Source organism: Candoia aspera, chromosome 1, assembly GCF_035149785.1.
Source record: "Candoia aspera isolate rCanAsp1 chromosome 1, rCanAsp1.hap2, whole genome shotgun sequence".
In the NCBI taxonomy this organism is placed as follows: domain Eukaryota; kingdom Metazoa; phylum Chordata; class Lepidosauria; order Squamata; family Boidae; genus Candoia; species Candoia aspera.
In genome coordinates, this window is record NC_086153.1 from 69,469,804 (window position 1) to 69,489,196 (window position 19,393).

General features: G+C 38.2%; 2 protein-coding genes across 2 annotated transcripts in view; one reads left to right on the forward strand and one right to left on the reverse strand.

Moving 5' to 3' along the window:
* The window catches only part of SDCCAG8 (SHH signaling and ciliogenesis regulator SDCCAG8), a 132,892-nt gene extending 122,579 nt beyond the window's left edge, over positions 1-10,313 (reverse strand). Inside the window, exons 1-3 of the mRNA XM_063306278.1 lie at positions 9,808-10,313; positions 4,611-4,769; positions 4,443-4,528 (exon numbers count right to left, since the gene is read on the reverse strand). Of these exons, the coding sequence (XP_063162348.1) occupies positions 4,443-4,528; positions 4,611-4,769; positions 9,808-9,970 (408 nt within the window). The 5' untranslated portion in view covers positions 9,971-10,313. The remainder of the gene's footprint in view (positions 1-4,442; positions 4,529-4,610; positions 4,770-9,807) is intronic.
* A 532-nt stretch (positions 10,314-10,845) lies between these two features.
* Positions 10,846-19,393, forward strand: part of CEP170 (centrosomal protein 170) — an 83,169-nt gene continuing 74,621 nt past the window's right edge. The window contains exon 1 of the mRNA XM_063306264.1: positions 10,846-10,991. The gene's annotated coding sequence lies outside the window, so the exon portion shown is untranslated. The remainder of the gene's footprint in view (positions 10,992-19,393) is intronic.

The window sequence follows — 19,393 nt, forward strand, 5'->3', positions numbered from 1 at the left end:
CTCACTGTAGAAAGTCTCTCTTGGGGTACATATACTTAAAAAAAAATACAAATTGGTGATTCAGAAATGGGGTGGCCGATCTTAATGTCCATATAAGGCTACGGTGTGGCTTGGAAAGTGATGAAGTCCCTGCCTCCCAGCTGACTCTTACCAGTCGAATGCAAAACACTGTGATCTTCTGGCTGCAAGCAGTCGTCCAGAATAGGATGATTCCAGGCATTATCTTTGATCTGGAGAATGTTTCTGGGTGTCAGGAAAACCTGCCTGAGCCCCAAAAAAGTTACTGCATTGTCAGCTTTGCCTGCTGAGCCAGCAGGCACAGCTGTTCAGTCCACCATTCCCACCGGAAGCCCCTGTCTACTATAATAAAGATTGAACTAAAAAACATATAAATTGTCTGCCATTGTACTTGATAATAGGATTTTAATAATTTTAATCATATTAAACTCAAAACCAGACATTTATTTTTTATTATACCTTAATAATCTTAATCCAAATAATTAAAGATAAATGAAATCAGCCAAACCCTAAAAGCAATCCAGATATTCTTAAAACCTTATCCCGCTTCAAAATAAACCAGAGCATTTACATATCCCCACAATACACACAGAGCTTTTTCTTTAAAAAATCGAACAGCCCATCTACCCCCCTCAAAAACACCGACTTCTCTTCAGGAGACCTCCCATACATAATAACCCCTTCTTTTCCATGGTGTTCCATCAGAAGATCAATTTCACTTATGGCTTGCAACTCAATCTCTCCCTTTAATTTCTTCAACTCAAGTATCCGATCTTCATCCAGCATTTCAACAGAAGTCCCGATCTCACTCTTAGAAGAGACATTTCTGTCACTGTTAAACTCCTCAGTTTCATCCATGACATCCCCAACCAGATGACACATTTTAGGCCTCATATCTTCCACAATGTCCTGAATGCCTTGCATAAAAACTTGGTAGGAATCAGAAAGAATCTGTTTAAAATCTTGTTGGAAGTCAGAGTCTGTTTAAAATCTTCCATGTCTCAAGCAGTAGATTATGGCGCCCCCTAGGAGCTTAACCAGCAAAAGTCAAAGATACAAAAGAACTCCAAAATGTGTTTACATTAGCAAAAGTGAGATATGAAGACAATTCCCCAGGGAAAGTAGAAGCAGAAAACTGCAAGTTCAAAACAGCCAATTCAATCTGTAGGAAAATGCTAATATCTTCAAATTTAGTACAAAAATAATAACAGGGAGACAATTGTTTACTGTCAATCCTCCTTAATATTTGGATGGAAAACGAAGTCCAAAACTTAGAATTTTTTAAAAAAAATTGATCCCAAAAATAACAATAAGCACCAAGAGAACCCGCTTTTCCTTGCTGTAGAAAGCCTGTCTTAGGGTACGTGTACCTAAGAGAAATATAAATTGGATGATTTAGAAATGGGGTGGCTGGTTTTAGTGTTCCTTTAAGGCTACAGCACGGCTTGGAAATGGTGACATCCCAGCCTCCTGGCTAGCTACTACCAGTCGAGCTCAAATGCTGTTTGCGATCTTCTGGCTGCAAGCAGCAGTCCAGAGGACAGATGGGGTGATTCCAGGTGTTTTCCTTTTTCTGGAAAAACACTTCTGGGCTTCAGGAAAAAACTGCCACGTTGTCAGTTCTGCCCGCTGCGCCTGCAGGCACAGCTGTTCAGTCCACCATGTCCCCGCCGGAAGTCCCTGAAATAAATCTATTCTCAACATTTTCTAAACACCACCAAAGAGGGGGCTAACTTGATCTCTGTTCTGAAGAACTACCACTGCCACACAGAAACAATGCTTTCTAGCTTTGGCTCCTTTCACTTCTCAGAAGTGTGGCTTTGAGTAGTTTCTCAGACTAATGGGTCAAGAAATTCCAGTTGGAGCAGGCAGTCCTGTAGGTACGCAGGTGCTAAGGCACAAAGGGCTTTATAAGTCAATACCACATCTTAAATTATGTCCTGAAACCAATCAATAACAGTGCATGGCCTGCAGTAATATGCTGTTGAATTCTGAATTCACTGAATTCAGAATGAGTGATAGTTTCTGAGTAGTCTTTAAGAGCTTCTCCACGCAAAATGTGTCGCAATAGTCCAACCAGATGGTAATGAAAGCATGATGTTTTATAACCAGGTCCTCCTGCACCAGTAAGGCTGCAATTGGTATACCAGCTGAAGCTGGGCAAAGGCCCCTCTAGCCATAGCTTCCATCTGCTCTTCAAGGAGGAGCTGAGAGTCCCGAAGGACCCCAAAATCACAAACCTATTCCTTCACAGATACTGCTAAGCCCATCAAGAGATAACACTGGTGTCAACAGAGAACCCCAATATACAATTCAAACAGCAGTTCCTTATTACAAGGTGATGATATAAAGTTGGGTAACGTCAGTGTACTAATGATACCACACCCTAAACTAACCTCTCCCCAGCGGTTTTATCTAATGTTAAAGAGCAGGAGAGAGAGGACTGATCTGCACAGCAACCTGCATGTCAGGGAACACCAGACTGATCCCTAATCTTCCACCACCACAGACTGAAACTGCCCACTGAGGAAGAAGCAGAGCTACTGCACTACGGGGTCTCCGATGGAAAGGCTATGTTTATAGTATGTCCTTTCTTAATTTTAGGCAAATGGCCCACCAGTTTCTTTTAAAAACACATCCTTTGCATTTCAGATGTATAAGCTATGTAATATACTGTATGTATGTTCGTGTGTGTGTGCATGTATGTGTGTGTATATGTGTGTGTGTGTGTGTGTGTGTATATCTATTTCTATATCTATCTATCGTATAAAACAAAACCTGGAATATAAGCACTAAACTCAGTAAATGAGAAAGGAATAATATGGACCCAGAATATTAAACATATTTAAAAACCAATGAAATGGGGCAAATTTCAAAGTTTGCAAAAAGTAGTAAAAGGTAACTGGGAGAAAACCCAACTACTTTTGCTCAGAAGAAAGATCCATACTGATCAATGAAAAGAGGAAATGTGACATTAAACTATCTTGACATGTATTCAACACAGCTTCATCTTTAGATGTTCTATTCTCTATCAAGGGACCATCTTCTCTGTTAAATCAGTCTCAGAAGGCATGATATAGGTTTCCCTTCTGCAAAGGATTAAAAAGGAAGGCAGAAGCAAGCCTTTCCTGTGATGCCCCCAATGCTACGGAATATGCTGTCATAGAATCCCCACATTCCTGTCATTATGGGAAGCCTGGCTCTTTACCAGGGCATTTGGAGTGTAGCATAAATTGTTTTCCCTTTTTTTCCCCCTGGAGTGTTTTGATGACATGTTTCAAGTTTAATGAAATCTGAATCTTCTTTTATGATTTATGTGGCATGATTTTTTATATATATTTAAGTTGCCCAGAGTCTTGGAACTGGGCAGACTATACATTTTAGTGAGTGAATGAATTTCTAAGTAACACTGGTTATAAAATATATGGTACTTACTATGTTAAGATATTTTGAATCAGTGTTGTGGGATAAAATTGATTTATGATGAACAATCTGTTATACTCCTTTGAACTCACTTCCTCTCCAGAATCTTCAGTAGTCTTCGGTAGTCCTTAAAATTTTATATTAAAATTCCACTTCTTCAAGAGATCTTTTAATGCTTTTGCCTTCTGTCTAATAACTTCTAACAGGGGACCATTTCTTAATTAGCTTTCATAAAGCATATAAATTGATAGTACTCAATAAATAACATCTTAACAAGGCATAACTCTTGATCAGCTTAAAAAAACTTGAAGCAAATGTTGTAGTATTTACCTTCATATCTCCATACATTTGGCAGAGAAAGACAATGAACAGTAATAGGGAATATGTTCTACAAGCAAATAAGGCAAATAAACATTTTATGAGTTTTTATGTCCAGCTGTGGTTTTAATCAAACTGGATTTGCAGGTTTCCAGAACAAAATTGCACTACTCCGTCTCTCAGAAGAAAAATGATTTGATATGTGAGTGGTCAGAAGTGATCACTGGACTTAATGATTAACTTTTCCTTCAAGTAGAAGTTTTACAACCTTTACTGAAGGGGATGGTTCAGAAAAAAACGTACATATACAAAATTACTATATGATATATACAAAGACACTTGTAGGAAATTCAGAACCATGTCTTCACTGTTAAAACTAACTAAAAGGACCATAATGTGCTTGCACATGCTGCACAACCAAATAAATTTAGAACCTTTGTCTTCTGTCTCATCCTTATACATTGCCTTGTCCATATCATACACAATTAGCTAGATGTATAGTGCTGAACAATAGGTAGCTTAAAATAAATACAAAAGCTTATACACACAGTAGCCTACTAATGCCTTGTTAAATAACTACATAGCTCATCAAATGAGACAACATAAATGCTACTTTGATATTGTTCTGTAAACAGACTATAATTATTTGTTCATGTAACAAGAGATAAAATGATAATACTTACTGTGGGTGACATTCCCCTCTTCTTTGAAGGTGATGTTTCACTCCCTTTTTCTTCTTCTTGTCGTAATAATGCTTTAAGCTGATTAACTATAACACAATAGTAAAATATATTTTAACTAAGATAATAATTCTAATTTGAAAAAAAATTCAGAAATAGAAAATTTCAAACCTGCATGGCTGTATTGTAGCTCCTGCCAAGCTTTATTTTCACTAACTTCATAGCCTGTGTTAGGAAATAACTGATCCAATGGAGCTGCACTTTCATCTATTGCCAGATCTTTTTCACGCAAGACATACTTCAATTGATCAAGGCTTTTACTAGCACGATCTGAGAACAATAATTTAAACGTCCATTGTAATTAAAGGTTTCTTTATAACTCAATAAGCAAATACAGATGAGATTTATTATCAGGATTTATCTACCTATGGAAATGAATAAGAAGAAATTAGCTTGGTTTGCTTAACTAAGGTTTACTGAATATATTTCAGCTGAACACGTTACAACATAAACTAGAATTTACCAACCACAAGTACTGTATTTGCACAAGTGAAGCCATCAGATTGAGTGAATCCTTCCCATAGGAAAACAGCTTGTGTTTTGAATTCCAAACCCCACCCCAACATGTTAGGATGGGACTTTGAAGGTTGGACACTAGAGGGAGCTAAAAAGAAGTAAAGATTACAATGAAAGGAGAACACATATTTAACTTGCTAACACATAATGGAACAAAATTCCTTAACATCAAATGTACTGAAGGATATATGTGAACAATGAACTCAGAAGTTAATTTCAAGAATATCTGCCATCATAGACAGACTGTGTGAATGTTGTTATGGAAGAGGAACAAGTTCTACCAGATAAGACCAAAATAGATTTGAATGTGGATTTTAAAATAACAGGCTACAAGAATGATCCGGAAAAAAGATGAAATACTAGATATACAAATGAAAATGGATGACGTTTTAATATGTAAAAGGGATATACAACCAACTAAGAGATAGACTTGGATACTTTTCCTATATTGGATTTACAAAGGAGACCTGCTAAAGTTTTGAAAGACTTGGTGGGAAGGGACAAAGAAAAAAGAAAAGAAATCAAGTTCTAGGACATTATTTGAAGGGATTAAAAAACAGGATTGTTAAAAGTAAACAGAAGGAATATAAAGTTGGTTTATCTGATCAAGGTTAAAATAGATGTTACTTCTGATAACCCTTAAACGACTTTTGCTGATCAGGACTGAATGACGTGGTTTCAAGGATTGTCTATAGATAAGAAATGGGATATGGGATGAAGAGATTGTTGCATTTTAAGAGAAAGCGGTAAGTTGTTAAAATTGTTAATATTTGTTGAGATGAAAGGGGAAGCTACTTTACATTTCTTTTTGGTTATATTTTCTTTCTTTTCTATTTTTATAGAATAGAGAAGAATAAATATATTCTTTTCTTTCTTCTTTTCTGCAGTTTTTATTTTTTATTCCTATTCCTTTATTTTTTGTATAAGTTTAATCTGTACAACTTTAGTACTCAATAAAATTATTTTGAAAAAAAAAAAAAAAGAATTCCCCAGTGTAGAAGATACACACCTAGCAGAATCTTCAGAGAGGCTAATTCATATTATAATTGAATACTGGGCTAGATATTTTGGAAAGCTGCATGAGTGGAAAAGTAGAATATAATTATTCCAAACAAATGTGCACTAAAGCATAATACAGATCACTGAGGTGAACTGAACAAAACACTAGTTGAGCCCCACGACTGACCAAAATGTATTTAATTCAAGTACTCTTCATCTGTTCCAGGGAAAAGACAGCTGCAAACCATTATATACTTTTTATAATAAGTACTCCCCTGGATGCTCCAAAGCACATTTTTCCCTCTGAAGCACTGAACGGACCTATTTGGCACATAATATTGTGCCAAATGCTGATAACTCACAGGAGAAAAGAAAGAACAGAACACGGGCACTGAAAGAAATATACAGTATGTATAGAGAATATAATGAACAAGTCATTAATGAACTATTTTTCTACCATTTTTCCACATTTTTATGCCATCATGTTGTGTAAATAAGTGCTTGCCAAATGACAGGTTGTATAGCAGACTCTCTCCTCTTAAATTATATGCTGTTTAACATTTGAACTAGCACAGCCTTTGAGCCACTCTCTCTATGGTGGGTATGTATATGTCAGCTGTGTAGACATAGCTGGCTTTGGTTTTGTTTGATTGTTTTGTGATTTCAGGGTTATTTTTATCTCTATTATTTTAATTAGATTATAAGAGCAATGGTAAGAATTAATATCCATTTGACTTCACTGGACAACTTGCCCAACCTGCACACACATTCTTGGAAAATATGAGGTTCTTGAAGGCACTGACCCAAGAGGACACAACACCTTGATTCTTGGAGCAACAAGCTACAGGTTACTTCAGTTATTTCACAAAGGAGATATAGAGCCCTAGTATCAATACAATTAATTTCTAAGAACTGACTCTTTAACTAAATACATACATACAAAGAATTGACTCTTTAAATACATATATATTTTTAAAAGTACAAGAGCAGAGGAATGTAAGGACCACTTTCACCTACCTTATGTTACTTTAGAGTCTTAAAAAAAGAAAAAGAAAAATAGAACATGAATAAATACTGCTACCCAGTAGAAGAGAATATATAAAGCTCAGGGTTGAACTGTTGGGTTCTGGGTGCTCTCTGCGTATTATTGTTTTCTTGCAGACATTTCATTAAACAATCAGGGAGGAAACAATACCCTAATCAAGGAACTATCAAGGAGGAAGCCACATCCCCACCAAGACTGGCAGGACAAGCAGCTAGCAAACCCCTATCTCCCTTGCACTGATGATATTAGCTAACTTGGTAATGAAATGTCTGCAAAAAAACAACCAAGCTCAGACAGCACCAAGAATTCAACCAATATTGATATATTTCCTTTTTTGGTACTATTGAACCTTAACCATTCTTTTCCAGATCTTCAAAGCATGCAGAATCTGATCAATTATTCTAAATTGTATTAAATTATATTTAAAAGCAAATCTTACTAAACATGCTACAGCTTATTATCAGATAAGTATGAGATCTCAGCCTTACTCAAACATGTGGTGAATGTATCAGGGTCAATTATTGTTTTAATTTTAGAATTTGTATTTCCAACTGTTTGTATTTTTAAGTGAATTTTTAATATTTATTGTTCTGTCTGCATGTTTGTTTTCTACTTAGGCAGCCAGTAAAGTTTAAAGTTACCAGCCAAATGCATCAGAGGACACAGGAACAATGGCAGCGATAATGCTGAAGTATTGTGACCAGTTCTACAGAAACTGCATCAATCTCATAGAATTTAGCAACAACCAGCAGTCCTTCCTCCCACTGATTTATTTAACTTTGTTGCTGCCCAGCTCCCAAGGACTCTGGACAGGTAGTAATTTACTGGTCATTTGCTGGTAAACTAGGCTACCCAACCCAAATCAGTTTCATTTAGTCAATTTAGTCAAATCATCTGCCTGCTTCTCTTCGATCCACATTTTTCTATCCCCCTTCAATTGTGAAGGCCATCCTCATTACTGCATGGACAAATATGTATTGGACAGGAAGGCAGTAATGGCATTAGAAGAACCCCTAATAAGATATCATGTGTGTAAATTGAACACATAATGCCTGCCTGTTTGGAAAGGGATTCAACTATGAGAAAAATCTGAAAAATGTTACACAGTCATAGGTATAAGAATAGACCTCACTCACTCTATAGCAAGAGATATTTTATTTGTAACTTTAAGTCAAGCTACAACTCTGAATAACTACATATTAGGGCAGTGCACACACATATCAGGCTTCCAAAGAAGCCTGAAAAGAGGGGCTGTTTCATTAATAACAGGGAGGTTCTATTCATTAAAGCAGGTTCAGTCAGTATTTATCCAGGACATAAATAATTATGGACAAGCTCTATGTTCAGAAATAATAGTAGCCACTGTATCAACTTGCGTAAGCAAGAAGCAGTATATGCCAGATGCCATTTGAATTTCCAGTAACAATGCTAGATCTATTAGTACCCTCAACCACAAATCTGATCCTTTAGATTCCACAGTCAAGTAGCATCTTGCTTAAGATCTTACAGAAAAATTGAGTTACAAATGGAGTAATGCCAAAAAAACAGGAACTCCCCATGATATAAAAGCTGACTGCTATGCTGAAGAGATGATCACTAAGCAAAAATTCATATACTTTGGGAATGCGATGTGACTAGATAATGGACTAGAAAAAATAATTATGCTTAGCACAGTTCAGGGTAAACAAGAGATAAGATGGGTGGATCAAGGGATTATTGGAATGTCTTTGGGAGGGCTACAAATTGTTAAAGACATACAGAATCAAGATGGTAAGCTTATATCTATATAGTTATCAGAAGTTGAACCTAACATATTAGCCCCTAGTTAATCACAGCATCTCCTTCTTATCCAGTTTGAGCTAATGCACTTGTCCTCACCTATTCCATTACTGCACTCAGTATTTCCACTGATCTAACTTTGGCCTGATGAAAAGAAGAAATAAAGCTGTGGTCATTTGGCTACTAATAAGACTACACTTTAGCTCTCCAGAAAAAAATAATTCAGCTTTTTTATACAGATGTCAAAGCTTGAAGCTAGCTATTGTTTCCTAGAACTATCCAAGTTGGACCAAAACTATTAAATGGATCCACCAAAACATTCTGCCTCCAAATCAGTGACTAAGTTCACACATGTTAAACCATAACATGGCTTGCTTGGTTACGGCGGTTGCAAGCAAGGTGGTTGCAAGCAACTGAGTATGGTTTAGCATGATATGCAATTCCTGCTATTTTGACTTATTCAGTCAACCACGGCATAATTCAGTGTGTGAAACCAATCAGTCATCCTATCTAAGACCACTAGTATAAAAAGATGTCATATCATCCAGAAGAATCAGAAGGCCATCTTTTTCTTGCCCTTCTCTTGAACTGGCTGACCAGTGCAATTGTAAAATTAGACTAAGAATGATCCAAAAATTCAAATTCATTTGAGAGTATCTGTCATTGAGCATATCCATCTGCCACAGCTTCACACTTCACCCAATCAGGCAGATCAAGGAATGGGATCTAGAATAGGGAAGACCTCGTGCCAGCATTTAACCTGAGACAGAAACACAGGCTGTGAAGACCATTCTCTGACATTTGAAGTCGTCGTCTCTGAAAATACCCTACTTTCCAATAAGCCTACGATCTCTCCGCACGACTGCAGAAGCGGTTCTGTAAAAAGGCCAGTACAAAGCTAGCAATGTTGGGGGCCCCAAAAGTCAAACGGCCGTCGAAAGTGCCCTCCCGTCTTCTCTTCGTCCTCACCGCGTAAGCCTCGGTGATAGCGCTCCAGAGACTGCGTCAAGTCCGACTCTCCCGCGGCTTCCCTCACGGAATTCAACGAACCCGGAGACCCGCCACAACCGGGCCACGGGCTGCACGCCGCAACTCTTTCGCCTATCCCGATCGCTTCTGAGACTCCCTCCATTGAGAAGTGTGAGAAGTAACCCCTGCTAAGCTTTCTCCGCGGGCTGCCGGTCTCTGTAGTTCAACGCCGTCCCTCTTGTACTGCACGAAATAGCCACGGCGGCTAAGAAGCAACTACAATCCCCAGGGACGGCGTCGGGATGTTCCGATGTATCTCGCGAAGCGGCTTGTTGCTAGACAACGAAGAAACGGCGTTTTCCCGAGTCCCGCTTTGAAGACCGCTATGCCTGCCGCTAAGCGAGTGACGTCTGTTGCGCTGCCTCGAACGTAGGAGACAGAAGGCTTCCTCTTTCGCCCGAAATGCAACACGCCGTAACGCTGTTCTGTCGAGGAAGCCTTTGCCGCGCTGCTCTCTGGGAATTGTTGTTTTGTGCAACAACAATGTAAATGCGGTGGATTCGTTGGCTCTGCGAAGCTGCCAGCACTATTATAAACAAAACACTATTTTATTTTGGGGGGTGGGGGGCGAAGGCAAGATGGCATTTTTGTTCGCTTTTGGTGGACGCGTTCTTACTTTTCACTTCTATCCCGGACAAAGATGAGACGAACAAAGAATTTTCATAGGAGGAACCATATTTTTCCTTCTTATGTTCCCAAACAGAACCGCCAAACAGATTATACCTTTAAACCTTTCGAAACGGTACTAGTTCGTTCCACCAAAAGAAAACACAGACCCAAATAGCAACACAAAGTTCGCCTTTCTCAGTCCGGAAAATGACGCCTGCGCGTCAAGAATCGGCTTCTTCCTCTAGGCGCCTGCGCATTGGCCACGTTCTGAGGCAAATCCATTCTTTCCTCCCCCCCCGCTTGTATGTCGCTCCCTAGGACGGCGCCTGCGCAGTAGCTTCCCTGTGTTCCGCGCCGTTAGCCGCTTTATGGTAGGAATAACGTTAAAGCGGTTGCTACAGGCGGAACAACGTAGGTTGGTGGAGGGTCAGCGATCGCCCTTGACTTGCCCCCTACCCCGCGCGCCTTTGCTTTGGGAGAAGAGCCGGCACTTCAGGCTTCCTGAGGGGGAGTGAGTGAGTGATGCTGCGGGATCCTTTGCCGGGGGCGGGGGAAGGGTGTCTTTGCCCGGGAGCGAGCGAGCAACACATTCGGGGCATCGTCTGTTTTTTCGCGGCCCCTTCCTTTGCTTGCCTCGGGAGCGATTTCGAACCTGGGGCGGGTCCGCATGTACTTGATGCTCCAATTAATACGGAGCAACCGTAATAATCATAATATTTTCCTGGCGCATTTTTATTAGTAGCAGTAGTATTACTGTTACTACTGCTATGATTATCATTTTCCTGGCGCTTCTGCCCTGCTCCGTTCCCCCTTGGTGGCTCGCCCGGGCTTTTGCTATTCCTGGCCGTGGAGGGCTGTCCCTTTGGAAGTCAGTAGAGGCGGCTGCTGCTGCTGCATGAATATGAGGGGGGATGGTCCAGATTGGATACAGATGGAGCTACTCAACCATCCGCTTCCTCTTTTGCCTCTCCTCCCCCCTTCAAGTTGGCCAGCCTTCCCCCGGGCGCTCGGTCGCGCGTGGGGTGGAGGCTCCCCCCCCCCGAGTTCAGGCTCCTGGCTTCAGCTCCCGCCAAGCTCTAGCAGCCCTTCTGGAAAGACGCGGCTAGATGGGTGGAGGAGGGGGCAGCTGCTTTGCTTTGGGCGTTTTGTTCTGGGTCGTCGTCTTTCCTCCCCCCCCCCCCCTTCCTTTGCAACTATACGGTTTCTTCTTTGTCCATTTGCTCCCGACTAGTTTTGTGAGCTGTCGGGTTTGTCTTTTTAACGCATAAATGAAAGGGCGTGTGCATGATTTGTTGGAAAGAAAAAGATTCTGCTTTCACCCTGCTTTATAGGCTGAATGTAAGCAAACCTATCTAAAATGATGCATAGCTTTACACCTTCTTAAAGAGATCCCTGTGGGAGGGACTATATTGAATCCTTTCCCCCCCCCTCTCCTCTTTTCTTTGATAACATCTGTGTCTACATTGTCCTTGTAATCTTCTGTGCATAAAAGGTTCCAGAAGGAAATATGTATGGCTTCTTTAAAATGATTACAAAAATATCTTTTGTCAAAGGCATCTTTGCAAATCATTTATTGTGAGAGCACATATAACGTATATAGCTATAGCAGGTTTCTGGAAAATGAAGTATACCCATTATTAAAGTCAATTAAACAAAATCTTAGGTTTGAAATACCCGATATACTATGAAAGAGATAGTTGGCCTTCCTAGGAAACAAATGATAGCTCTACAGATGAGTCTTCTTTTGTGATCTCATCCACTAATTGTTTGGAGCTGGATGCTAGAGATGGGGGAAGGGAAGAGGAGGTTTTCTGTTCAAAACGGTGTTCTTATATAGGTACTTTTGTATATTTGCATTCGAGCTAATCTGGTATCTGGCATTCGACAAAATACAATGCATCCTAATTAGAAATTGCTTTAAAAATGAGCTGTGGTTGTTCAGAAGATGGTACCAGTGGTAAGAAAGCTGAAGACTTGTGCTACTTGTTAGCATCTGAAGTAATTTTTAATAGGTGCTGCCAACACCACCATATATCTCTACTACATTATGCTATTTCCCATTTTAAAAAGTAACAAGACAATGTGTCTTCCTATACTGACTCCTTTTAATCTATTTTCAGTAGTGAGGGACCAACAACATGCAGTCTTAAAAAATAAGTGATATATGATAAGTTTTCAGTGATCACACCCTTGAGTCTTATATGAAAACACCATAGTATCCTTTCATTTAAGTTCACTGGCTGGATTAACATGTCACACCTAGACATCGGTGATTTGCAAACTGCAGTGGCTGGGTTTAGAACATCCTGCTAAGCCACATGCAAATTACATTATGGTTTAGTATAATATGTGAAGTTATCCAGTGTTTCATTTTGCTTTGTCCTTAGTTCATTGATTTTATATGGTAATCCTTCCTGTAAGTTTTTGGATGAGATACTCATATAATTATTTAAAACAAATGATGGTAGGTAATTTTCCTAATGAATAGTAACTGCCTTCAAATTAATCTTTTTTTAAAAAAAAATAGTCTGTGTCTATAAATTGTTAATAAAAGTTAGTGCTGAATAACATTTGATTGCTCAAAGGTTTAAGATGCTATAATGTGTGCAAGTTCAAAATTGTCAAACATCAAAAACCAATGTTTAAAAGTTAAGGATTCTTTTGGATGGTACATCATTCAAGGAACACATTTACTTCTTTACCTGCTTCTGCCCACTTTTGGAAGTGAAGTGCCCCATATCCCAGTTCTATACTGTATACTTAAAGGATTTTGTGATATTGGTAATATAGTATCTAGCAGTTAACTTTTCCACAATAGTGATTTGTAGATTCAGTTATCCACTGCTGTGCAAGTATAAAGTCTATATGCATTGGTGATTTATTACAACAGTGATAGAAATTTTCAGTGAGTTGTTTAGCAGTTGTAAATATCACAGAAGTATAAGGCAAACTATTGGCTGCTATACTAGGTACACAGCTCTTAAAGGGGTCATTACAAGTGAGTGGAGCTTGAGAATCCTGAAGACAGAGCAGGTCTGAGAGTCTGATTTTATATACTGGATGAATTGATTAAATTAGTTCAGTTTCTTTTAATTTTCCCATTTTAAAATTACTCTTGGGAAAGAATGTATACTTTATAATTCCTAAAAAGGGTGGTTGAGAATTTATTATTCATATAGTCCTTCTGTAAAATACTTAACTGTAACCTTCTGCCAGTAAAGCCCAATTGCTGCTTGTACTGAAAAATTATAAGGATGTGACAAATACTTCAAATTTGAACTGAAATCAAAATGTTTGAGGAAGCTTGTTTCACACTTGGAATGGTTCTGTTTCAAAATATTTTGCACATGACTAACAGTCATGTTAGCCTAGACACAAGAATCAGTGTCTTTTGCTCTTCCTATGCTTTCAGTGATGATAAGCGAAATCATATATTTTGAAGATGGTAATCATTGTATATAATGTATTTGCATACTTATCTAGCATGGAAGCAAGTTCCCTTGAATGAAGTGGTATTTTTGAGTAAACCTATATAGGATTGAGCTGAAACAAGTGTTCAAACCTTTCCAGAAACAATGAATGCAAGTTAAATAGTGGTTAAAATGTTTCCCCATTAGATCATAAAATCTATTTGATCTTGAAGTTATTACTGTGACAGCAGTAAAAACACTGCTGACATTCTGTAGTTATGTACCCATTATGTTGTTCCCTTTCAAGATAAGTATTGTTAAGAGAATAAGAAATAGCAAACCAGAGAAAAAGAAATGGTAAGATGGCAACATTTAGTTTCCCCATACATTTTTGCATCTTTAGTAAATATTTTTCCTAGATACAGATTTCATCTACTTGCTCTGATTTTTTACTCATTCATATATAACTAGCAATTGGTCTTTCGTTCTCACAGTAAAGCACAATTACCTTGGTTTTTTATTTTTACTTTTTTCTTACTGGCATTATTCCCGCAGGAGCAGGGTCCGCTTTTTCAGATCAACCAAATTATCTGTTGGTTGCAACAGAAATTGACCAACTGGCTTGTCCCCTGAGACTGACATTGTGGGCTGAGAGAGAGTGACTGGCCCAAAGTCACCCAGCTGGCTTTCATGCCTAAGGTGGGACTAGCATTCACAGACTCCTGATTTCTAGCCTGGAGCCTTAATCACTGGACCAAACTGGCTCTCTGCCTTGACCTTTGCTGCATTAAAATTTTAAGATCCACACTCCTTGTTGCATCTAAACTAGTATTTGCTCCAGATTATTAGGGTTGTCAGCCAATAACACAGCATAATCTCCATATAAGAGAGCCAGTTTGGTCTAGTGGTTAAAGTTCCAGGCTGGAAACCAGGAGTCTGTGAGTTCTAGTCCTGCCTTAGGCATGAAAGCCGGCTGGGTGACCTTGGGCCAGTCACTTTCTCTCAGCCCAACTCGGTGCAATGTAGACTAGTCTCCTCATGGTGCACCCCAGGCAACGTGACTTGTCACAGCTAAATAGTCTACACATCTGGCTGCTGGACCTCACAAGGATTTCCCAGCAAGAAAAATCAGCATGAACAGCGAACTGCTATGCCATACAATTAAAAAAAAAAACTCCATATAAAAATACACACAACCAACTCACTTCTAATACCACTACAAACATTCCTTATACATTAATACCTAAAAAGCTAAGGGGACAACATGTATACTCTCTGCTCAGTGGTGAATTGTTTGCTGAACATTCCATTTATTTTCACATACGCTTCTGTCATATATTGCTTTTCTGCATTCAGCAGCCAATCTTCTACTCATGCAAAATATTCCCAAAATATTTCATAATTCAAGCCTATTCATTGAACAATGAGTGTACAATAAACACCCCCCCAAATCAATCTATTTCTTAATTACCTGCTCAGGAACAAAAATATGGTCTGTTTATCCCTGCCAGGCATAAAGTTGCATTGACTTCCCAAATTTTGCTCAGTCTCAGCTGTTGTACTTTTTCAATCAGAAGTCTGTCAAACACTTTCTCAAGCTCATTTAACAAACTAATCAATAGTTTCCAGTTTAGTTTTGCCACCTTCCTTTTGTATGGTCAAATAATATTGGCATTTTTCCCACCATCAGGCACAGATGCAGTGTTCACAGTTTAACATTTCTTCAGTTATGCTAACTACACCCATAACTGTTTTGTTTTTCAGCATTCTCACAACATGTATTATTTTTCATTATTTTTTTATTGAACAGTAACATACAGCATTTGTTTCAATCTCACTTTTTAATGTCTTTATTGTTACAACAAAAGTCTCTAAAAACTTCTTTCCAGAGTGCCCGCACTTCAGTTTCATTCTGAATCCTTTCATGACTAATTTTTTAATTTCCTTCTGTCTGCTAGAGACTCCTGATTTATCTCTTTTCAGCAACTTCCAACATTTTTATTTCTGTCAAAATCATTTTACATTTTCTGACTGTTTTAATCTTAACTGTCCCTTGCTCTTTTTGACTATATTATCTGCAACTATATTCTTCCATTGTACAGATTATAAAATATCTTTCAGCTTAATTTTTCAGCATTCATTCTGTTATATGCATTTTTTCCTCATCCATAGGCACTTTCACTTCATTCTTCAACTAAGCATTCTTTTTCAATGCTTTCCATTAGCATAACTTCACAACATAAAGTGGTTTGTTGAACTATAGTTTAATACATAGTTTGTTCTTTGTTAAATGTCACTTATAATGGTTTAGCATGGCATCCAACTGGATGAATTGTTAGCTTAAAGTAAAGCACCCATCAGTCTTCTAGGGAAGAACTGTGTATAGGAATGGCTGCAAAACCGGCAACTCTACACTTGCAACATTGCAGAGTCAGAAATAGGGACATGATTATTTCAGTGTGCCTCACATAGTACAACACATACTTCTTTCACTGCTAGCTATTGCCCAAACAAAAAATAAGCTCCAGAGATCCAGGTGCAAAGGGAATAGCCATTTCTAAGCTACAAATGTCAGGTAATTGGCTAAGGTTGTAATTTTATCATTATCAGAGTGCCTTGGTCCTTAATTAGCTTAATTGACCATGATTTCAGCAATAGGAGGAAGATAATGCTAGCCCCTATTAATAAAATAGTCATAAATTAGCTTTCTCCAACTAAAAGTAGAGGAAAAAAGTAACCAAAACAAATGGAATCTGGGAAGAATAGCACAAAATTGTTCAAAATGAATGTACTGGTTTCAGCTGTTTTGTCCAGTTTTTTCTTTTTTTCTTTTTCCAGGGCAGGGTTTTCCTGCAGGACCACATTTTGAAAATTCTGGCAGCCTGAGGAAAGCCAAAGTACTTGATAAGTACAGTTTCTTGCTACAGTGTTTCTGTTGCACCACTTTTGTTTTCATTTCTGGAAGTGTACAAAAGCATGTAGTGTTTTAGCTTAAACATTTATTATTATGTATTGCTGTATATCACAGTCCAATACATGAAGTAGAATTCTAAAAGGTAATATTATACATAGAGTTGTTTCAGAGAGGTGGGAGGAAAGAAAATCATGTTAGCCTTTTCCAATCCTGATTATGATGGCACCATTCTTGATCCAACCAGTGCTGACTTTCTGGTATTATTGTTTGGAAATCCTAGAAGTGGGTTGTTGGAAATTTTGCTTGGATACTGACCAAAACGGACGGGGTTTGGCAAAACATGCACTGAATTACTGCCTTTACTGTGGTTAGCAATAAGCTGTACTTACTTGAGTGAAGTGGTTTGGATATCATTCTGAGCAATATTAGGCTTTTTGGTTTTCGTATAGCATGCTCGTGTTAGCCTGGTTAATGAAATTGTGGTTTTCTACAATTTATTTAATTATTGGTATCTCTCAGCAAGATCAGTGGTAGTTCCCTCCTTCAAACTTGGAGCTGGAGAAGAAACTGGATCAGGCCACAGCTGTAAGCCATACACTTCTGTCGAGCTCTAGGCTGGAAGATAGTTTTGATGTTCAGCTTTTGAAATGTTAGAAGTTAACTGATGAAATTGATCATTAGTGTTATATACTAAGGAAAAAAAATTCTTGTTCTGTCTTTCATAGGCAGGGGAAATGATTCCCTTCCCCACTTTTATCCTTGCAGTCTAAATTAACAGATAAGGTTGTGTTCTTGTGATGGTGTCCAAAGGCTTCGATGTGCCCATGAAGTTCTCCTGTAGCAGTTTCTGGATTCTGTACCCTACTATTATGTCATCACAGCAACCAGGTTTTTTGGAAGTTAGCATGAAGTATTTTGGAAGCTTGTATGAGGTATCACTTTAAAAATTGTATTGCAGTTTTTAGAAGAGAAAAAAATCAAATTAATATACAGAAACAAATGAAAACAAATGGCAGTTGTGAATTAATGAGCACTCAGATGCCCATGCAGTCATATGCACAGCATGCCCTCAAAATTTTTAAAGTGCCCTCTGACCAAAACAAGACCCTGAAAAATACAGCATAATACAGTGCTGCAAAGAGAATAAGTTTTTATAAATAGCCCCATAGTAACAAAATAATTCATTTTATAATTGTGATATACCATTGCTTATTGTGAATTGGCAATGAGGACCACAAAATGGAAGAATAATGACTGATGATCTTTCTCCACTCTTTGGCGTGTGGTGTTCAGTTAATGGGGGCAGTTTAGATTTCTAGTTTCTTGGAAGGGTTTAGGCAGAGAGTGCTAAATGTGTAACTGAATTTAACTAAAATTTTGTGGCATAGTTCACACACCCTGCCTAACCATAAATAATAGTTTGCAAATCACAGTTACTCTTTTCATATAACACTCATGAGCCCAAATTAAAGCAACTAATACAGTTTGAATACAGCCTCTGCATATATTTGCATAGATCTATATTAGGTTACACTGTTGCTGGTAGCCCAGTTCTAAGAAACTGCTTCCTTCACAAGTGATACATTTGTCTATGTGTTTATGAAAAGTGTTATAAATGTATCATATCTCTAGTTTGCTTTAGAGAAATCAAATGGCAGTTGGAGAAGCTGAACTGAGGTTTTGTTTTTCTTAAATGCACATAAGCTGTATAATGCAGTCTTCATGAATTTAAGCAATAATGCATAAAAATCTTCATACTTTACTATTCAAGCCAATAAGATCAAGATTTCATTTCTGATTCTCTATATCCAGTCATATGCTTCTGTGTCTAAAGATAATCTGATTATTGAGTTCAGGTGGTACCATGCAATGATCCTGAACAGGACAGCTTCCTTTACTTGCTATCATTAAATGGCTAATCACAGCGTAGATCAGAAGGATAAACCAGGTAAATCTCAGGAGGAAAGAACTAAATCCTGTTACAAAGGATTAATAGATCATCAGTCAAAAGTGCAGCCTTAAAGCAAAATGGCTTCTCCAACTTTTAAGAACAAAACTGACCATTGTGGTAGTTTTACCGACAGTACAGCATATGCTTCCCCACCAAAGCTGGTTTCAAAAGGAGAACTTTTTTTCCCTAGTACATTGTTTCTTAGTTGAGTGAATGACATGAGGCCTGTAGAGAATCTAGAATGGTGATAGAAATTGCAAAATCCTAATTCAGATTTGATGCTGCTATATCCAGAATGAATGTCTGGTATGGAGTTTACTACTTTCATTTATCAGACTAGATCTGATGTAACCCTGTTTTTATACACTGAGTGAACAAACAGACAAACCCCAATCACTGGGCACATGTAGAGAACTGTTAATATCGGTGAAAAAGGTCCACCAGTCTCTTATTTTGCAGCAATTTGAGCTTCAAGGTATCATTTCCTGGAGCCACTCCTATTTTCAATAGCTTGATTAACCTAACAATTTCTGAAGGCATCAGCTGAGAGGTGGTGGGGGTTCATTGTGCTATGGTATCCTGCCATTCATCTGATAATCAGTCAGCTCTAAAAATTGTACTCTAATACTTTATCCAAGATTC